The sequence below is a fragment of the Dendrobates tinctorius genome, unplaced genomic scaffold, assembly GCF_039654945.1.
Source record: "Dendrobates tinctorius isolate UK_male_01 unplaced genomic scaffold, ASM3965494v1 ptg000196l, whole genome shotgun sequence".
Taxonomy (NCBI): domain Eukaryota; kingdom Metazoa; phylum Chordata; class Amphibia; order Anura; family Dendrobatidae; genus Dendrobates; species Dendrobates tinctorius.
Genome location: NW_027361863.1, coordinates 675,134 through 695,695, shown reverse-complemented (window position 1 = coordinate 695,695; position 20,562 = coordinate 675,134). Strand labels below are relative to the sequence as shown.

The window sequence follows — 20,562 nt, the reverse complement described above, 5'->3', positions numbered from 1 at the left end:
AAACACAGCTTATTACGCCTTCTAAACTCCTGACGTTGCGCCCTAGACAAAACTCCATCACATTGCATAGGTTCAGACATTTGTTCAAAATGTGGCAGCGCCTCCCGTGTAGTCTTGCATTCACGTAAACGCCAATCAACTTGAATGGCTAATGACATAGAATCGTCAAGACCAGAGGGAACAGGAAATCCCACCATAGTATCTTTTAAAGTCTCAGACAAACCCTTCCGAAAGAGAGCTGCCAATGCACTATCATTCCATGTAGTAAGGACTGCCCACTTTCGGAATTTCTGACAGTATAACTCTGCAGGATCCTGACCCTGGTTCAATGCCAATAGGGCTCTCTCAGCTTGATCAATAGCACTAGGTTCATCATATAACAACCCCAAGGCTTGAAAAAATGCATCCACATTAGTCAAAACAGGATCTTCAGGTGTCAAAGAAAACACCCAATCCTGGGGATCGCCGCGCAGCAAGGAGATGACAATTTTAACCTGCTGCGCACAGCACCCCGATGAGTTAGGCTTCAAGGCAAGAAATAATTTACAATTATTCTTAAAATTCAAAAATTTAGACCGATCCCCAGAAAACACATCAGGAGGAGGGATCCTTGGTTCAACACCATGTGAATGAGTGAGATAGGCGGAAATTCCCCGCACTTCAGCAGCGAGCTGCTCCACACGTTCAGACAATTGCTTAATCTCCATCAAGGAGAAAAAGAAAAAAAAATAATCCTCCTACGGCCCCAGAGAAAAAGAGGAGAAAATATACATATAAAAAAAAAATTCTGACACTTTTTTAAATTTTTTAAATTTTTTTTTTACAATTCTCTCCTGCTTTTGAGTACCCTAGAATCTGCGGTATGGCTGGTGATTCTGTTATGAATGAGTCACCGAGGAGGAAAAAACAAAAAGCAAGCTAAGCCCAGAACACCGGAGAGGTTGGTCACTAGCGGATTGCAGACCCCTGATCCTATCCACAACAACTAGCAGTAGCAGTGGAGCGTGCCTACGGTGGTCCTAGACGCCTCGTCACGGCCGGAGAACTAAATAAGCCTAAAGAAAGAAAGGGAAAATCTAAACTGCCCCAGAGCAGACCCCAAAGCAATAGACAGCCCCTAACATGTATTGTCAGTGAAACAAGATGAAAACACAGACACAGGTAGAAAGATAGACTGAGAAAACGATGGGGCCCTCGCTAACTAGAAAGGACAGGAAAGAAAAGCTGCTGTCTGCAATCACGCACAAAACCCTGCCGAAAAGAATGTCCAACACGTCCGATAGAAAAAGGCTTTGAAGTCGCTAGACTTCAAATCACTATATCAGCACTCAGGTATATTCTGAAGACAGAGCAAAAGAGATCAACTGATCAGAGACAAAATGGGGATTCAGCCCAGTCCCAGCCAGGGCTGGCTGAACACAAAAACTAAGTAAACTAGACAAAAACTCATATGAACAATAGCAGAGAAAACTTAGCTTTAGGAAGGCAGGAACCAAACTGGAAACCAGGAGCCACAGTCAGGAAAAATCACCAGCAAGAAACTAGGGAGTCGACTGCCTTAAATCCAATCAGAAACTCCTGATGTCCAATCGCAGTCCTCTTCCTCAGGTGGCCGGTCTCTGCCATTTAGATCAGCTTCATTACCTCCCTCCACCAGCAGAGGGAGTCCAGATAGAGAACTCACTACTCCTCTGTCAGCACAGCCAGCTCCATAACCCTCACCAGAAGCCAGAGGCAAACCCGAAAATGAGCTCACAACACCAGAGTACTGAAAGAGATAGCAGAAGAAATTTTTGAACCCCTCTCCATAATCTTTGAAAATTCTGGGAGAACAGAAGTCCCAGAAGACTGGAGAAGAGCAAATGTTGTTCCCACCTTCAAAAAGGGGAAGAAGGTGGACCCAAGCAACTATAGGCCGGTGAGTCTGACTTCTATACCAGGAAAGATCTTTGAACAAATTATTAAACAACATGTATGTAAGTACCTGGATAAGAATGAAGTGATTAAACAGAGTCAGCATGGGTTTGTAACTAATAAGTCATGTCAGACTAACTTAATTTCCTTCTATGACAGAATCACTGATTGGGTGGATTAGGGAAATGCTGTAGATATATTATATCTTGACTTCAGCAAAGCATTTGACAAAGTATCTCACTCAATCCTTATTGAAAAAATGACTATGTATGGAATGGACAAGGCAACTGTTAGGTGGATTCATAACTGGCTTGGTGATCAGACCCAAAGAGTGGTCGTAAATGGCTGCACATCCAGTTGGAAGAATGTCTCAAGTGGGGTACCACAGGGCTCTGTCCTGGGCCCTGTATTGTTCAACATCTTTATCAACGATTTAGATAAAGGAATTGAGGGTAAACTGATTAAATTTGCTGATGACACAAAGCTAGGAGGGATAGCTAATACTAGAGAAGAGAGAGAGAGGATTCAGAAAGATTTAAATAAATTGGAGCAGTGGGCAGCAACTAACAGAATGGTTTTTAACAGGGAAAAATGCAAAGTACTACAATCTGGGCAATAAAAATGAAAAAAGCATATACAGAATGGGAGGAATAGGGCTATGCAACAGCTCATGTGAAAAAGACTTGGGTATACTAATAGATCACAGACTGAATATGAGTCAACAGTGTGATGCAGCAGCAAAAAAGGCAAATGCAATGCTAGGATGTATTAACAGAAGCATACAGTCTAGATCACGTGAAGTCATTATTGCCCTCTACTCCTCTTTGGTCAGACCTCATCTGGAATACTGTGTCCAGTTTTGGGCGCCACATTTTAAAAAAGACATCAACAAACTGGAGCAAGTTCAGAAAAGAGCAACCAGAATGGTGACCGGTCTGCAAACCCTGTCTTATAAGGAAAGGTTGCAGGATTTGGGAATGTTTATCTTGCAAAAGAGAAGACTGAGAGGAGACTTAATAGCTGTCTACAAATATCTCAAGTGCTGTCACACTGTAGAAGGATCATCTTTATTCTCATTTGATGGCCCAGGAGGTCCCTTCCAACTCTACGATTCTATGATTCTATGCCGGTTGGAAAACCATTGGGCCTTTTCCTGAGAGTGGGACAACTTATCTACTACTCGGTCCCAAATCTGCTGCATTCTTTTTGCCACAGAATCCACACTTGGGGAGGCTGAAGCTTCCACCTGCCCTGAAGAAAATCGAGGATGAAACCCAAAGTTACAGAAAAAAGGAGACATCAATGTGGCAGAACCAGCCCTATTGCTTAGCACGAATTCGGCCAAGGGCAAAAATGAGACCCAGTCATCTTGATCAGCAGATATGAAACATCTCAAATAGGATTCCAAAGTCTGGTTTGTTCTCTCAGTCTGCCCATTGGTCTAAGGATGAAATGCAGAGGAGAAAGATAACTGAATTCCCAGTTTGGAACAAAAAGCTCTCCAAAATCTGGAAAAAAAACAGGACTCCTCTGTCCGACAGAATGTTCTCAGGAATCCCGTGCAAACAAACCACCTGTTGTAAAAACAAGGGCACCAACTCAGAAGAAGATGGCAACTTTGGGAGTGGTACAAGATGGACCATCTTAGAAAATCTATCACAGATCACCCAGATATCAGTCAATCTCTGAGAGACAGGGAGATCAGAAATAAAATCCATTGAGATATGAGTCCATGGCCTCCTGGGCACCGGCAGGGGCATCAACAAACCACTAGAACGAAAACAGGGCTTGGACCGAGAACAAATCCCACAGGACTGCACAAAATTCCTGACATCACGAGATAAGGCAGGCCACCAAAAGACCGATTCACCAAATCTCTGGTACCAAAATTACCTGGATGATCAGCTAACGTGGAGCAATGAATTTCAGACATTACTCTTCTCCTCCACTGGTCAGGGACATACAATTTTCCCATAGGGCATCGTTCAGGTTTGTCCTCCTGAAATTCCTCCAGGGCATGTCTCAAATCGGGTGAGATGGCAGAAAGAACTACTCCCTCATTTAGAATGGTAGTAGGCTTGGTCACATGAAGAGAATCCACAAAGAAACTCCTACAAAGGGCATCCGCCTTAACATTCTTAGTGCCCGGAAGAAAGGAGACAGCAAAATTAAAGAGCGTGAAAAACAAGGCCGACCTAGCCTGCCTAGGATTCAAGCGCTTGGCTGATTCAAGATAAATCAAATTATTGTGGTCGGTGAGGACCACAACTTGATGTCTAGCTCCCTCCAACCAATGTCTCCACTCTTCAAATACCCACTTCATGGCCAACAATTCCCAATTCCCCATGTCATAGTTACGTTCAGATGGGGAAAATTTTTGAGAACAGAAGGCACAGGGATTCATCTTAGAGGTTACCGGATCTCTTTGGGACAAAACGGCTCCTGTACCAATCTCAGAAGCATCTATCTCCACCTGAAATGGGAGTGAAACATTAGGTTGCCGTAGAACTGGAGCAGAAGTGAATCTCCGCTTAAGCTCCTGAAATGCCAAGACTGCCTCTGGAGACCAATTCACCACATCAGCACCCTTTTTGGTCAAATCCATCAGTGGTTTAACAATACCAGAAAAATTACTTATAAATTTTTGGGAGAAATTAGCAAAACCCAAAAACTTCTGGAGAGCCTTCAGAGAAGTGGGTTGAACCCAATCATAAATGGCCTGTACCATGGCCGGGTCCATTTCAGTAGCAGACGGGGAAAAAATGAATCCCAAAAACAAAATCCTCTGTACACCAAAGAGACATTTCGATCCCTTAACATACAGAGTATTTTCCCTCAAAATCCAGAACACAGTCTGGTCATGTTCCACATGAGAATCCCAATCACTGGTAAAAATCAAAATGTCATCCAGATAAATGATCACAAACTTATCCACAAAGTCCCGGAAAATATCGTTCATAAAAGATTGGAAGACAGAAGGGGCATTAGTGAGCCCAAAAGGCATCACCTGGTACTCAAAATGTCCCTCCAGGGTATTAAACGCCATCTTCCATTCATCCTCGTGCTTGATGCGAATAAGATTATACGCCCCCTGAGGTCAAGTTTGGTAAACCAACAAGCACTTTTAACTCTGGAGAATAAATCAGAAATCAGGGGTAACGGGTACTGATATTTAACAGTGATTTTGTTAAGGGAATGATAGTCAATATATGGCCTTAATGAGCCATCTTTCTTGGCCACAAAAAAACCCCCAGCACCTAAAGGTGAAGAGGATGGTCTGATATGACCCTTCTCCAATGACTCCTTGATATAAGAGCGCATAGCATCATGTTCAGGTACCGAATCCGATAAGTTTAAAAGCCGACCCTTGGGAAATTTACAACCCGGCATTAACTCAATTGCGCAGTCATAACTCCTATGAGGAGGCAAAGACGCAGACTTACTCTCACTAAATACATCAGAAAAATCAGCCAAATAATCAGGAATATCATCGAGACCCTGGGAGAGGTGGAGAAAACAGGAGTGTCACTAAGAATACACTGACAACCCCAACTCACCACAGACACAGATTTCCAATCCAAAACAGGATTATGGGTTTGCAACCAGGGAAAACCCAGCAAAATAATATCATGTAAATTGTGCAACACCAAAAATTTACAATTCTCTTGGTGGTCCAGGGCGACCCGCATTATCACCTGGGTCCAAAACCGGGGTTTATACTCCGCCAAAGGGGTAGCATCAATATCCCTCAAAAGAATAGGGGTCCGCAGGGGCACCATGGGAAACCCATAACGTTTGGCAACGTCAAAATCCATCAGATTCAAAGCTGCTCCTGAATCAACAAAAGCCGTAGCAGAAAATGTAGACAAGGAGCAGATGAAGGTAACCGCCAAAAGGAACTTAGGCTGTACACTGTCCACCGCAAATGAGTGAGCAAAACGTTTTTCTCATTTAGGGCAGACAGAAATAGTATGAGAGGCATCCCCACAAAAGAAGCACAACTTATTACGCCTTCTAAACTCTTGACGTTGCGCCCTAGACAAAACCCTATCACATTGCATGGGTTCAGAAGTCTGTTCGAAAGGTAGCACCGCCTCTTGCATAGTTTTACGTTCACGTAAACGTCGATCAATTTGAATGGCTAATGACATGGAGTCTTTCAGACCAGAGGGGACAGGAAATCCCACCATAACATCTTTTACAGTTTCTGCCAGACCTTTCCGAAAGAGAGCTGGTAGGGCATCATCATTCCATTTAGTAAGGACCGCCCACTTTTGGAATTTTTGACAATATAACTGCAGCATCCTGACCCTGGTTCAATGCCAATAAGGTTTTCTCAGCTTGATCAATAGCATTAGGTTCATCATACAAGAAGCCCAGGGCTTGAAAAGACGCATCCACATTAGCCAGAATAGGATCTCCAGGTGTCAGAGAAAAAGCCAAGTCCTGGGGATCGCTGCGCAGCAGGGAGATGACAATTTTAACCTGCTGCACTGAGCTCCCCAGTGAGTTTGGCTTCAAAGCAAGAAATAATTTACAGTTAAATTTAAATTTTGACAGATCCCCAGAGAACACATCAGGAGTAGGGATCCTTAGTTCCACAGCAGATGATTGAGCAAGATCTCCATTAAAGAAAAAATCCTCCTACGGTCCCAGAGAAAAAGAGGAAAAAACATTAAAAAAATTTTGACACTTTTTTTTAACAATTCTTTCCTTCTTTCGAGTACCCTAGAGTCTACAGTTGAGGCTGGTGATTCTGTTATGACCTGGTCACCGAGGAGAATGGCAGGAATAGGCTAGGCACCAGGAAACCAGAAAGGTTGGTAACACAGCGGATTGCAGACCCCTAATCCTAACAACACAACTAGCAGTAGCCGTGGGGCGTACCTATGATGCCCTAGATGCCTCGGCACAGCCGGAGAGCTAACTAAGCCTAAAGCAAGAAAGGTGAAATATAAACTGCCCCGGAGTAGAACCCCAAAGGAATAGATAGCCCCCAAACATATATTGTCGGTGAGACAAGATGAGACACAAACCCAGGCAGAAAATAGACTGAGCAAATGATGGGGCCCAAACTGTCTAGATAGGATAGGAAAGGAAAGATACTGTCTGCAATCACGCAAAAACCCTAAAAAATCCAACACGCCTGATGTACTAAAAACACTGAGGTCTCACCACCTTTCCCCCACTATATCAACATTCTGTTGAGAACTGGCAGCAAAGCAAAAGAGACTAATATAATAGGGGACTGAACAAACTGACACAAGCTGTAACATATGGAGCAGGGTCCAGCACAGCCCCAGCAGGGAGCTTGCTGAACCCTCACATCAAAGCAGAAAGAGGCAAAACCAGATCAGATGCAAAGGATTAGCAAATGAACAACTTAACTGAAAAATGCAGGATCAGGCAGGATACAGCAGACCTCAGAATGCACAGGGAGAAACTAATCACCAGCAGCCACTGAAGGAAGCCTGCTTACTTAAATACTCCAGTCAGTAACCCCAGATTTCCAATCATCGTCGTCAGGTGGCAGACTTCGGCCAGCTTCACTACCCACTGTAACCACCAAAGGGAGCCTCGACTCAGAAGTCAAATTGAGAGAGTTCACAACAACATACATTACATCACTGATCCTGTACTGATCCTGAGTTACATCCTGTATTATACTGCAGAGCTGCACTCACTATTCTGCTGGTGCAGTCACTGTGTACATATATTACATTACTGATTCTGACTTACATCCTGTATTATACCCCAGAACTGCACTCACTATTCTGCTTGTGCAGTCACCACTTTTGATCATGACATCACCATCACAAAAGTCAGATGGCCCGGAACAAAGTTATCTTTAGTCCTAGCCATGGGTAATGGAGTGGCTATTACCTCACTTTCACAGAACCTTGCTGGATAACTACAATACAAGCTCCCAGTGACCTGCAAATGGGGTTAAACATAGGGATGAGCGAGTATACTCGTTAGGATTCGGTACTCGGTGAGTAATGCGGTACTCTCGGTATTCGAATCCTAGCGAGTAAATTTCACTACTCGCCTCGCATTATTCGGATCTCCCGCCCGGCATGTGTTATCCAATCACAGTAAAGCCGCCACCTTCTTTGTTGTGGCATTACTATGATTGGCTGGCCACGCAGTGTCATAGTCATAGCCTATGAGTCATAGGCTATGACTATGTGTGTGCAGAGAATGTGTGCATGTCTGTCTGCGGGGCTGTGTGTGTCTGTCTGCGGGGCTGTGTGTGTGTATGTGTGCGGGGCTGTGTGTGTATGCCGTGTCTGTGCGGGGTTGTGCCGAGCTCTGCGGGGCTCTGTGGGCTGTGTGGGGCTTTGCCAGGCTCTGCATGCTGTGCCGGCCTCTGCCGGGCCTGTGCGGGGCTGTGCCAGGCTTTGTGGGCTGTTCCGGCCTCTGACGGTGCTGTGCGGGGCTTTGCCGGCCTCTGCCGGGCCTGTGTGGGGCTGTGCCAGCCCCTGCCGGGGCTGTGCGGAGCTAAGCCAGCCCCTGCCGGGGCTGTGCAGAGCTGTGCCGGCCTCTGCCGGGCCTGTACGAGGCTGTGCCGGCCTCTGCCGGTGCTGTGTGGGGCTGTGCCGGCCTCTGCGTGGCTGTGCTGGCTTCTGCCGGGGTTGTGCGGGCTGTGTCGGGCTCTGACGGTGCTGTGCGGGGCTGTGCTGGCCTCTGCTGGGGCTGTGCCGGCCTCTGCCGGTCCTGTGCGTGGCTTTTCCTGGCTCTTCGGGCTGTGCCAACCTCTGCTGGGGCTGTACGGGGCAGTGCTGAGAATGTGCAGGGTTGTGCCGGCCTCTGCCAGGGCTGTACGGTGCTCTGCCGGCTCGTACTCTGCTGACTGTGTGGGCATCGTCCGATGGGACTACTTGTCCCATCTGGCTATGCCTGCTACAGTGACAGCATTAGCGGATGATGGGAAAGTAGTATTCCCATCATCCAGCTAATGTGGTGGAATGTAAAAAAAAAGACATACAGAACATACAACATATAACATACAGTACATACAGTACACATAACATACAACACAACATAGATTACATACTCACAGCACACACCTAATTCCCCGAAGCCCTCGTCTCCTGCAAATAGTAATAAAATAATAAACCAACCTATACTCACCTTTCCGACGCAGTCCCTCTTTAAAAATGAATGTCCCATGACGATCTCCCGTGGAGAGCTGTCACATCAGCTGATGTGATTGCTCTCCAGGGTCTCCAATGACACACTGACCAGAGATAACCTTTCCGCAGTGTGTCTTTGGAGTTCACTTTACGGCAGCACTGCTGCGTGAGAAAATTCTCACTCTGTCGTGCTGCCATAAGTCACAGGTGAACTCCTGTGACCTCCTGGTGGAGTGATACAGCAGGGAGGATTATCTCCGTCACTGTATCGCTGGAGCCCATGGAGAGTGTTCGCACCAGCTGATGTGGCAGCTTTCCATGGGAGATCATTGTGGGACACTCGTTAATAATGGATTACAGCAGAAAAGTGAGTATAGGTTGGTTTATTATTTTAATATTATTTGAAGGAGATGAGGGCTTCAGGGAATTAGGTGTGTGCAGTGAGTATGTATTCTATGTTATGTGCTGTATGTTATGTGTATGTACTGTATGTTCTATGTTGTATGTTCTGTTTTTTTTTACATTCACCACATTAGCCAGAAGATGGGAATACCACTTTCTCATCATCCGCTATTGCTGTCACTGTAGCAGGCATAGCTGGATGGGACAAAAAGTCCCATCGGACGATGCCTGCACAGCCAGCAGAGCCCTAGCCCGGCACAGCCCTGCTGTTGTGATTGGGTCACCAAGGAGGAAAACAAGACCAAGTAAAGCCACAGAAAACCAGAGAGGTTGGTAACTAAGCGGATTGCAAACCCCTGATTCTATCCACACAACTAGCAGTAGCCGTGGAGCATACCTATGATGATTCTAGATGCCTCAACACAGCTGGAGGACTAAATAAGCCTAAAGCAAGAAAAGTGGGAAATCTAAACTGCCCCAGAGCAGACCCCAAAGGAATAGATAGTCCCCAAACATATATTGTCGGTGAGACAAGATGAAAACACAAACACAGGTAGGAAAATAGGCTGAGCAAACGATGGGGCCAACACTAACTTGAAAGGACAGGAAAGGAAAGATACTGTCTGCAATCACGCCAAAACACCCTGCAAAAATGTCCAACACTTCTGATAGCAAAAAAATCCCTTAAGTCAGTAGACTTCACCCACTATATCAGCACTCTGGCATATTCTAAAAACAGAGCAAAAAGAGGCCAATCTAATAAGGGACAAAAAGCAAACTGGCACAAACAGTAACATAAGGATGGAAATTCAGCACAGCCAAAGCCGGTGCTGGCTGAGCACACAAAAATGTGAACAATAGCAAAGAACACTTAGCTTGAGTATGCAGGGACTGAACTGGAAACTAAGACCTCAGGAGGCAGGAAAAATCACCAGCAGGGATAGAAGGAGTCGGCTGTCTTAAATCCAGTCAGAGACTCCAGATGTCCAATCGTCCTCATTATCAGGTGGCAGGTCTCTGTTAATTAGATCAGCTTCATTACCTCCTTCAACCACCAGAGGGAGCCCGGAAAGAGAACTCACGACTCCTCTGTCAATACAACCAGCTCCACCACCCTCACTAGCAACCAGAGGTAGACCAGAAGGTGAATTCATAACACCCGCACAGGCCTGGCAGAGCCCACAAAGCCCGGCAAAGCCCTGCACACACACAGCCCCACAGACCCCTGCACACTTTCTCAGGACACATTCTCCGTGCACACATAGTCTCCACCCACATGCATTCTCTGCCCATTACTCGCATTTCCCATAGACTTACATTGGACTCGCTACTCATACCCGAGTATTAAGAGCTACTTGTAATGAGTACAGTGAGTCTGAGTATGTCACTACACGCTCATCCCTAGTTAAACAGTAATGATGCAGAGAGCAGGGTCGACATATCATTGGTGCAACCTTTGCAGCCGCACAGGGGCCCAAGAGGTCAGGGGGGCCCGCTTCCAGCTGCAAAGCAGGTGGAGTGTTGATGAATTATTGAACCGTTCTTGGGCAGGGGCCCTCTTCCGTCTGTTTCCGCCAGTAGCAGGCAGAATGGCTTTACCAGAATGCAGAGGAATCACGGTAGTTGCCTTAGCGCCTCAGTTGATCAAAAGACCCTTGTGCTATATAATAAGATAATAAGATATCAGAATGATAGATAACACATGGTCGGTGGAGGACATGTTTCCGAGTTTGAATTGGGGCACAGAAAGCCATTCAGTTACCCTTCCTTTACCAAAAATATATTGTTCATAAACCCCTTTAACGAATATTGCCCTAACAAAAGTCTACAGAAGACCCCAGAAAGAATTGCAGAATCTTGGAAGATAAGACAACTTCTTTAAGATCCGGAGTTTTGCCGCACAGTTATCTCGCTATATCTGTGCCGCATTGAGAGGTAATGAGTGTAAATGGAATAACCCCGAATACAAGGTAACAATAGCTAACTGCAGACATCATCTGGAACAACTTAAGAAATGTCTCGCACTGAATTATATGTTAGGCGCTGGGCATTGAAAATAGCCGAAATTGTTTCTGTCCCCTACATTTGGAGCAAAAATATAATGTTTTCTGCAGGTTCCAATGTTCTCTGTTCATTCACCATTGTGTAGCTAAAAGCTTCTCATATGGGGCATGAAAAAAGAAATCTAACCTTTGGAAAGATGGCACCTATCGGCTTCCACTGTTCACCACTGAAGAGATAAGGGACTATTATTTCATAATGTCCGCGGCGCTCCTCTTCTGTCTGTTTCCTAGACAATCCCAAATTGCAGTCCACATTCTCTCCTAGACAAAGCAAAGAAGAAAAGAGAGACTCGTTTTAGGACTGAGCAACCTGCAGACACAGACATTACCGTTCAGATGACTGTGCAGAGTCGCCGCAAGATTAATATGTTCTAGGAAATCTCTTAATAAATCAAATCAATTAAACGTTTAAAGAAAATTTTGCTTTGTAAAGCAAGAAAAAAAAATCATTGTTCTCTACTCCGACCAAAATAGAAGCAAAGAGTAAGGAAGTATTTAATATGCAGAACATTAAAAAAAAAAAATCAACATCATATTGAACAAAATATGTAGGTGGATGTTCCGCATTTACATGTGGTCCCCTATAGGGACGTGCAGGGGCGTAGAAGGAGCAGCCGCACGTAGGCACTGGTGGCTCATAAGGAAATCAGTATTAGAAATGGTAGAAGGCAGTTTGGGGGTCCGGTTACACATTCTACATTAGGGCGTAAGAACTTTATAGTAATGTAGTTAGTAAAATTAAAGAGGGTTTCCCATAATTGAAAATTATCCCCTATTTATAGCTAGGGGTCGACTTTGTGTTCCTGATAACTGGGCTCTGCAATGCTGCGAGTGAGTGAAGCAGAGTTGAAAGGGAACCTGTCAGCTGTTTTGGCCGATATAAGATGCGGCCACCGCCTTTCAGGGCATTACAAATGCTGTAGATAAGCCTCCGGTCCGACCTGCAAGATAAGAAAAATAAGTTTTATTATACTCACCCGCGGGGTGGTCCGGTCCGATGGGTGTCGCAGGTCCAGGTCCAGCGCCTCCCATCTTCTTGCGATGTTTCCTCCTGCTTGCTTCATGGCTCAAGGCATCACGCCCCTGCGCAGGTGTACTTCTCTGCCCTGTTGAGGGCAGAGCAAAGTTCTGCAGTGCGCAGGTGCTGGGAAATGTCAGAGAGGCCCAGCCCTAAAAGGCGGTGGCCACATCTTATAGTGGCCAAAACAGCTGACAGGTTTCCTTTAAGCTTCCCTTTCATCTCAACGCCATTCATTCTCTATGGAACTGATGGAAATAGCAGACCACTTATCATTGATTTCTCCTGCAATACCATAGACAATGAATGGAGTGGAAGTGACCATTGTGACTGATGGAAATAGCAGAGCACTTATCATTGCTTTCTCCGGCAGTCCCATAGACAATGAATGGAGTGGAGATGACCATTGGGACTGACGGAAATAGCAGAACACTGATCATTGCTTTCTCCGGCAGTACCATGGACAATAACTAGTGAGAAGGTGACCATTGGGACTGAATGGAAATAGAGCACTGATCACTGCTTTTTCCGGCCCATAGATAAGGAATGGGGCGCAGGTGAGAGTGCTTGACCTCTGCTTCATTTACTGAGCTCAGGATCGCCTGATGTCCCACCGGTCACCTATGGTATGGATGCGGAATAACATTATGTTACAGGAAAATCCCTTCAAGCATTGGTCTTCATCCAGTGACCTTCCAGAAAAGAAGGTTTAGTTTTACAAAAGCTGGCAAGCCACAGATTAGAGGAAGAGGAAAGCAGGAAAGAAACTTGACCAAGGTGATAAGAATATTCCTTCTTGTCAAATTATATTTCCAGGGCAGTCCTGGAAAAAAAAAAAGGAGAGACCTCCTGAACCCCTGGAAGAGTAGGCAAATATCCTAATCATTGCCAACGCATTTTTGTGCCCGACACCCAGATACTCCATCGTCATATTGAGCTTCCCAAAGTCTAAATGCACCTTTAGAGGACGGGGAAGATTCGCGGTGGGTTGTAGCTCATGGTACATGTACAGAAGAACTGTAATGCACAACATCTGGAAGCGCATCCCACTATTACCGGAGCCTGTGTGTAGGACGCCATGTCTCATCATTAGAACTCCTCAGCGCTGATAACGGATTGTTATGGCGAATTCTGTGCACTCTGCCAGTTGACTGATAAAAGTAAAGCAGCATCTGTGGAGCCGGCTCCAGTGTATACGGTATGCATTTGTTACAAGAATTTACTGCTACCTCATGCTGGCAGATTTATTGGATGCAAAGCCAAAGCAAAATAATGAAGACTATGATGCGGAAATTCATTTATCAGGTTATTTATAAAAAAAAATAAAATAAAAAGGATAATCCAGTACAATAAAATCAGCAACTAAATAATCTAAATGATACCGCACAACACGACATCATAGGGGCATAGGCTGCCGGGCAGAGGATTGCCGGCAGCAAACACCACCCTCGTCCGGAGGCCACAGAGGGACAAACTGGACACCAGACTTAGTAGTTTGAACCTTTTTGCTCCCCTCCATACTGCAATATAGGACATGACTAGAGATGAGCGAACCCAAACTTTCAAGTTTGGAGTCCATCCTGACCTGGACAGTTAGTGTCTGATGCTGAATGCCAGGAGGAGAGAGATAGAGTGAGATCACCATACATTTCATTGCGGTTCAGCTTCAAGTTCGGGTAAAGTTCTGGTACCCGAGCCGAACTTTGGACTAAAGTTTGGATCGGGTACCAGAACCCGAACTTCCACAGATCTGTTCATCACTAGACATGAACTTATAGATTTAGATTTATAGTTAGATTTTTTTTTGCCAAGGCAAAAATTTCTATGTAAATCTATGTACCCTGATCAAGGCTGGCCACCGTGTCCCTCCAGCTCCTCTATCCTTATCGTTATGCCTCCAGTTAGGATGAAACCTTTTCAGATTTTTCCTTCCTTAAAGTTTTCTCTTTGCTTGACCTTTCCCAAGATGCTTAGCTTTTTAAAAAAAAATAAACATGATTTTTCGATACTCTGTTGGGAGTTGTTTATAATATGAGTGTCTATCTATATGTGATCACACAGTGGTTGAGATGTCAATTGGAGCTCTTTGAGAGTTTTGCTGCCATGTAGGACTCCTTTACCGCGTTTGTCCGAGTTTCCTTTTTGTGAAAGGTCAAAGCGGCTGCCGGGGGTCGTACATAAAAATTTTCAGCAAAATCTTAATAATTTTGATTGTAGGTGATCCAGGCTGGATCTGACAAGTTAAATGGACAAAGAGAACTTTTTTTCCTTTGGCTAGGTGCCAAAGTGGGTTGATTGCCCCTGGTGGCCATTAGAATTATTACACGTGGTGTCGTTCATTCTAAGTTGCCCCGGTGGAGGTGAGTGGTATCGCACCTTAGTTTTAGGGTTAATGTGCACGCAATTACAAATCAGGTGTTAGGCTCTATAAAAGCGAGCCAGATGGGTTCAATCACTGTTGGTGATATTGATTGTGTGTTAGTCATTCACAAGGAAGCCTGGGTGAATGAAGGAGCTGAACATGAGTCCTGCGCAGCCGAGCCAGAGGGGACGAGTGGCAGCTAGGTGGTCTGAAAGAAGGGCTGGCATGGCATGGTGGAGTCACAGTTTATGGTGTCGGCAGGAAGTGCTTGCATGGCTTGGTGGAGTGACGACTATGGAGAGAGTTGCACTCAGCATGCGGGACTTGGTTGCTGAGAGCTGGACTCAAGCATGCTGGACTTCTTGGGCAGGAGCTGAACTCATCTTTTGGTGATGGACTCTGCTCCAAGGCTGCACTATGGTGAAGGATCCAGTTATGGTGATGGATCCGGGTGGAGGACAAGATGCACACAGGTGGTGGGCTCTTTTGCTAGGAGCGTAGGCAACAGAGCAAAGCTAAGTGGTGTTTCCCCTGTTTTGTCATCTTTCCTCATGTGTGTTTTAGTGCAGTGGTGGGATTAGTTTCCGCACCTACCAATTCCCTAGTGAGGGTTTAGGTCAGGGCGAGCTAGGGTTTTTAGGTTCCTGTTGCGCGCCCGGTGCGGAACCGGCATAGGGAACGTTAGGAGTGCAGGGACACTGGCTCAGTGGAGCTCAGGAGGTCTCCACTTCCCTATTCCCTATCGCAGGGCCCACCATTGTTAATGTTACCCAGGTTCCCCCTTTATTATTTAAATTCGCCTTACTGGAGGCGGGGTTTCCAGACTTGTATTTACGTGTAATGTCTAAATTTGCCAGTTGGAGGCGGTGTATCCAGCTGAACGTGTTATTTAAATTCGCCCCACTGGAGGCGGTGTATCCAGGGTCATGTGCGTCACATGGGTTCTCCTTGCTGTAGTCGCTGCGTCCAGACACACGTGACCGTGACATTAGGTAGCGAGAGCGCTTCTCCGATCCCCGTGACATTTCATTGCTTGAGTTGATGAATGTTTTCAACATGCGCCCGTCTGATATATTCCTCCGTATTCCTCTTCATCTTGTGCCTTGGATTTCTAAGTAGAGATGTATATTGTGCTTTACAGGAGACAGCTTTAGTGACGGAGAGAATTGATGCCAATGTTGCATTTCCTCAATGTTAAACAAAACCCGCCGTATATTATTATACATATCTTAGAGGGGAATTGTTAAGGGATTATTGCTAACATTCCTTGTAAGTCTCATAAATCCAATATGTATTGTACAGGATGGGAAAAAAACCCAACATATTTATCTCGGATGATAAAGGGGTTTATTTGTTTTTTAAAATTAATAACTTGTCATATTTAATTAGTAGGAGTCAAACGCCATGTGTCCTCGTGATCATTTTAATTAAGGGGTCATTGTGGTCCAATCGGCACTGTGACCCCTTGATTTCACCCTACATACAATTAAATAGCAACTGTCATTTTAATCCTTTATTTCCCCATAAATCAATAGGACGCAAGAAAATAAGAAGCATTGTAATATATCAGCTTCTCCTCCTAGATTGATCTCTCGTTCTAAAAATTCTCAATTTACAGGTAAAATATGTCATCACTGAAGACAGATATTCCCATTACTCAGATCGGAAATGACAGTTGGTGCTCGTAACATTCTATGAAAAATTTGAACTATTGTATTAGCAGGACTTGCAGCAGGAGGTCTGTGTCTGCCTCCAGCTCCTCCCTCATTTCATCTCCATAGCATTTCAAAGGCACCAACTGTCACCTTCTATCTCAGTAATAAGAACATGTCTTCTTCACTGAATACAGAATTTACCTATGAATTCAGCGTGAAAGATCAATCCAGGAAGAGAAAGCAGTAAATTTCTCTGATAAGATATATTACAAAGTTTCTTATTTTCATGTGTACTATTAATTTATGAAATAAAAATTAGAACTCTTTAAGGCTGTGCCTGGTACTGCGGCTCAAACCTTATGACAAAAGCTGCAGTACCAAACACAGCCACCATCATATTCACGTCTGTAAAACAATGGGCCAAATAGAGGATCCTTGCCCTGATCAGTAAGATCGCAGGGAGTCAAATGTTAACCCCCTCATAACATGCGCCGTGTACGCTATGGCTCTGGGAAGGAGGGGAGCAAGCAACAAAACCACAAAAATGGAAAGTGACCCCCGTCGTGAATGGGTTAAAGTCCTGTAAATACAATTTAAAGGGCTTGTCCCTTGAAAACAACCTATCATCTATCACTATGATATGTGATAACTTATTGCTAGGTGGCGTCCTACCATGCAAATCCCCATCGATCGCAAATACAGGGCACTTTTATCCTTGGTAGAATAGAACTGCAGTGCTCATGTTCGACCGCTGCTCCTTCTGTTTTCTATGGTGCTGCTGAACGCTCATGAAGACAGAATGGAGTGGCGTTTGGGCATCCAACCTACCACTACATTGTGTAACAGGGATAAAAGTGCAATATAGGGTATAAAAATTCCCCATTCTGCCTATCAGTGCAGTTCCCAGCAATTAGACCCCCCACCAATCAGTACGTTATCACTCATCCTTGGGCTCGTGCAGACGACCATATTTTCGGTCCGAGTGCCATCCGAAAAAAAAAAAAAATTGGATGGCATTGGACTAATGTTATTCTATAGGGCCGAGTACATTTAAGGAAGTGAAGGTGATGCCCACAACCCGCTTAAAGATATGTGCTGTAATATAATGCACTGCACTGTTTTAAATGTGAAAAAGACTTGGGTATACTAATAGATCACAGACTGAATATGAGTCAACAGTGTGATGCAGCAGCAAAAAAGGCAAATGCAATTCTAGGATGTATTAACAGAAGCATGCAGTCTAGATCACGTGATGTCATTATTTCCCTCTACTCCTCTTTGGTCAGACCTCATCTGGAATATTGTGTCCAGTTTTGGGCACCACATTTTAAAAAAGACATCAACAAACTGGAGCAAGTTCAGAAAAGAGCAACCAGAATGGTGACCGGTCTGCAAACCCTGTCTTATGAGGAAAGGTTGCAGGATTTGGGATTGTTTAGTTTGCAAAAGAGAAGACTGAGAGGAGACTTAATGGCTGTCTGCAAATATCTAAAGGGCTGTCACATTGTAGAAGGATCAACTTTATTCTCATTTGCACAAGGAAAGACTAGAAGCAATGGGATGAAACTGAATACGAGGAGACACAGATTAGATATTAGAAAAAACTTTTTGACAGTTAGAGTGATCAATGAGTGGAACAAGCTGCCACGAGAAGTGGTGAGCTCCTTCAATGGAAGTCTTCAAACAGAGGCTGGACAGACATCTGACTGGGATGATTTAGCGAATCCTGCTTTGAGCAGGGGGTTGGACCAGATGGCCCAGGAGGTCCCTTCCAACTCTACGATTCTATGATTCTATGATTCTAAGTGTGGTTTGCATGCACTTAGTTGGGGAATAGATAAAGTTAACGGTTGGGACAAGCCCAGAATGGGACGTGGGAAGAGAGAAGAAGACTTCCTGATAGTGAGTCAGATAGGCCGTCTCTAAGGTCTGACAGTTGGCAGACTGACATGTTATAGTGTGTTGTGTGAGGCGGGGGGGGACCACAGGACATCAGATAATAAATCCTAAGGACCAAGGAAACGTGAAGAGATATTTGACGGAGAGATTTGACAGACTGGAACTAAGGCCCGGGAGGCCATATAAATGCGGAACTTAACCCAGGGGACTTTGAAGGTCCACTGAAAAGAGATTGAATGGGAAGGAATTGTATAAGAAGGACTTTAGTGAACAGCGGTCTACAGTGAAAGGGAACTCAATTATGTGTATTGAAAGAAAGCAATAGTCACCATATTGGGACTCAAACTTTCCTATGGAGAACAGTGGATTTTCAAGGTTCTAGTGAGGAGTAATACCGGCGTACCTCAAACAGTGGTGTCCACATTAGTCATGAGCGGCCATAGCCTTACACCTCAGCCCTTGTGGCCCTTGCAGGAAAAGGCAAAGTCTCCCAGAACTGTGGCTGGATTATTATCTGATGTACATGGTTCTTATCAAGTTCAGGTTCAGTAAAAAGGAGTTTATTTTTGGACTCTGGTATCCCTCAATTTGTTCTCTAACATCTGGTCCTGGACTGCCCGATACAGCAGCACCATACAATCTGCAGGCAGCAAGAAGAGCAAACACAGCAAGGACCCTCATTTCCATGTAGCATGCCAGGGCATGAAAGTCGATTACCTCGCCCACGGCTGCACTCATGTTCACTTTTGTTCATTGGACAGGGTCTGTCTTAGGAAAAAAAAAAATTGCGCTGGGCCATGCAAGTCAGTGAGTCCATTGAAAACCTCAGACTGCACTCGGACAACATCTGAGTGCAGTCTGATCTTCAGAGACTGACAGAATGGAGAAGATGGAGAATTTTATTTTCCCAATCTTCTCCACATCCGAGAAAATTGAATCAAACTATGATCACACTCTGACCAAACTGATCGCTCAAGAGTGAGATTAACATAATCAGCCAAATCCTCTTGGATGAGAGAACATTAAGTGGTGTGACCCCAGCCTCTGGATAGGTGATATAACTTGTTTGAACCAGAGAACACCTTTTGAGGGGCTTTTGTCTTACCTACAGCGTTTAGGCTGTGTTCACACACAGCGTTTTTGTAGCGGTATTTTTTTCTCCAATAAAACCACTATAAAACCGCTAAAAATAAGCTTCACACTCATTTCTATGCATTTTGCACTTTTTGTGCAAATTGATGCGTTTTCTACCGCGAAAAAAACGCAGCATGCTCATTAATTTCGCAGATTTTTCCGCGTTTCTGGCTATTTCTATGCATTTTGAAAACGCGCGGAAAAAAAACGCATAAAAACCATGCGTTTTCTGCGCAAAAAACGCTCAGAAATTGCGCAGAAATAAACGCGCGGTTTCTGGGAAGGGAGTCAAATTTTTCAGCAGAAACTTTCTGCTATGTGTGCACTTAGCCTTATATCTATATGTTCTATCAAGGCAAATGGATGTCATGACAAGACCCTCTATGAGCCATTGCTGCTAGGATGCAGTCCCCTTCATGATGGATGACCAAAAAGCTGATGCACAGACAAAACATAGAAGGACAAGCACCAGAAAAATACCACTATGCCACTTATATAGTGCTTCCTGATCAGAAAGTGATGACTTATCGTAGCAATACCCCATCAGTTTACGGAATACCCCTTTCTGAGAGTTCACTGTAGTTTGAAAAATGCAAAAAAAAAAAATGTCTTTTCCCTTGCTTGTGTGTTACACCATAATTTTGGCGTGTGGCACTTCTAGGGAATCATTTGCCAATGACGTCACTAATGAAAAAAAAAGAATAAGGCAGAGACAGATGCACAGTCTTCTCTCCTTTATAGCTTACTTCTCAATGATCTGCAGTGCACCCCGGCCACCCCGAATAATGGAAAATACTGTATGTGTGAACATTGATGTGTATGGTGACTTGGATCCACGCAAGGTTTCCATTACAGCAGTGTAAATAGTAAGGGAGGCTATAGTATAATCTGTGCAGAGGAAGATATTGCATGGAGATCGATATAGATTTAGGGGGCCATGTATTATCATTAGCGTTTTCTAAAGTCACTTTTTGGAGTA

The 20,562-nt window shown here is 44.6% G+C and overlaps 1 protein-coding gene across 1 annotated transcript in view; it reads right to left on the bottom strand.

Moving 5' to 3' along the window:
* The window catches only part of ADAM12 (ADAM metallopeptidase domain 12), a 771,113-nt gene that overhangs the window by 656,573 nt on the left and 93,978 nt on the right, over positions 1 to 20,562 (bottom strand). Inside the window, exon 2 of the mRNA XM_073552776.1 lies at positions 11,643 to 11,776. Within this exon, the coding sequence (XP_073408877.1) occupies positions 11,643 to 11,776 (134 nt within the window). The remainder of the gene's footprint in view (positions 1 to 11,642; positions 11,777 to 20,562) is intronic.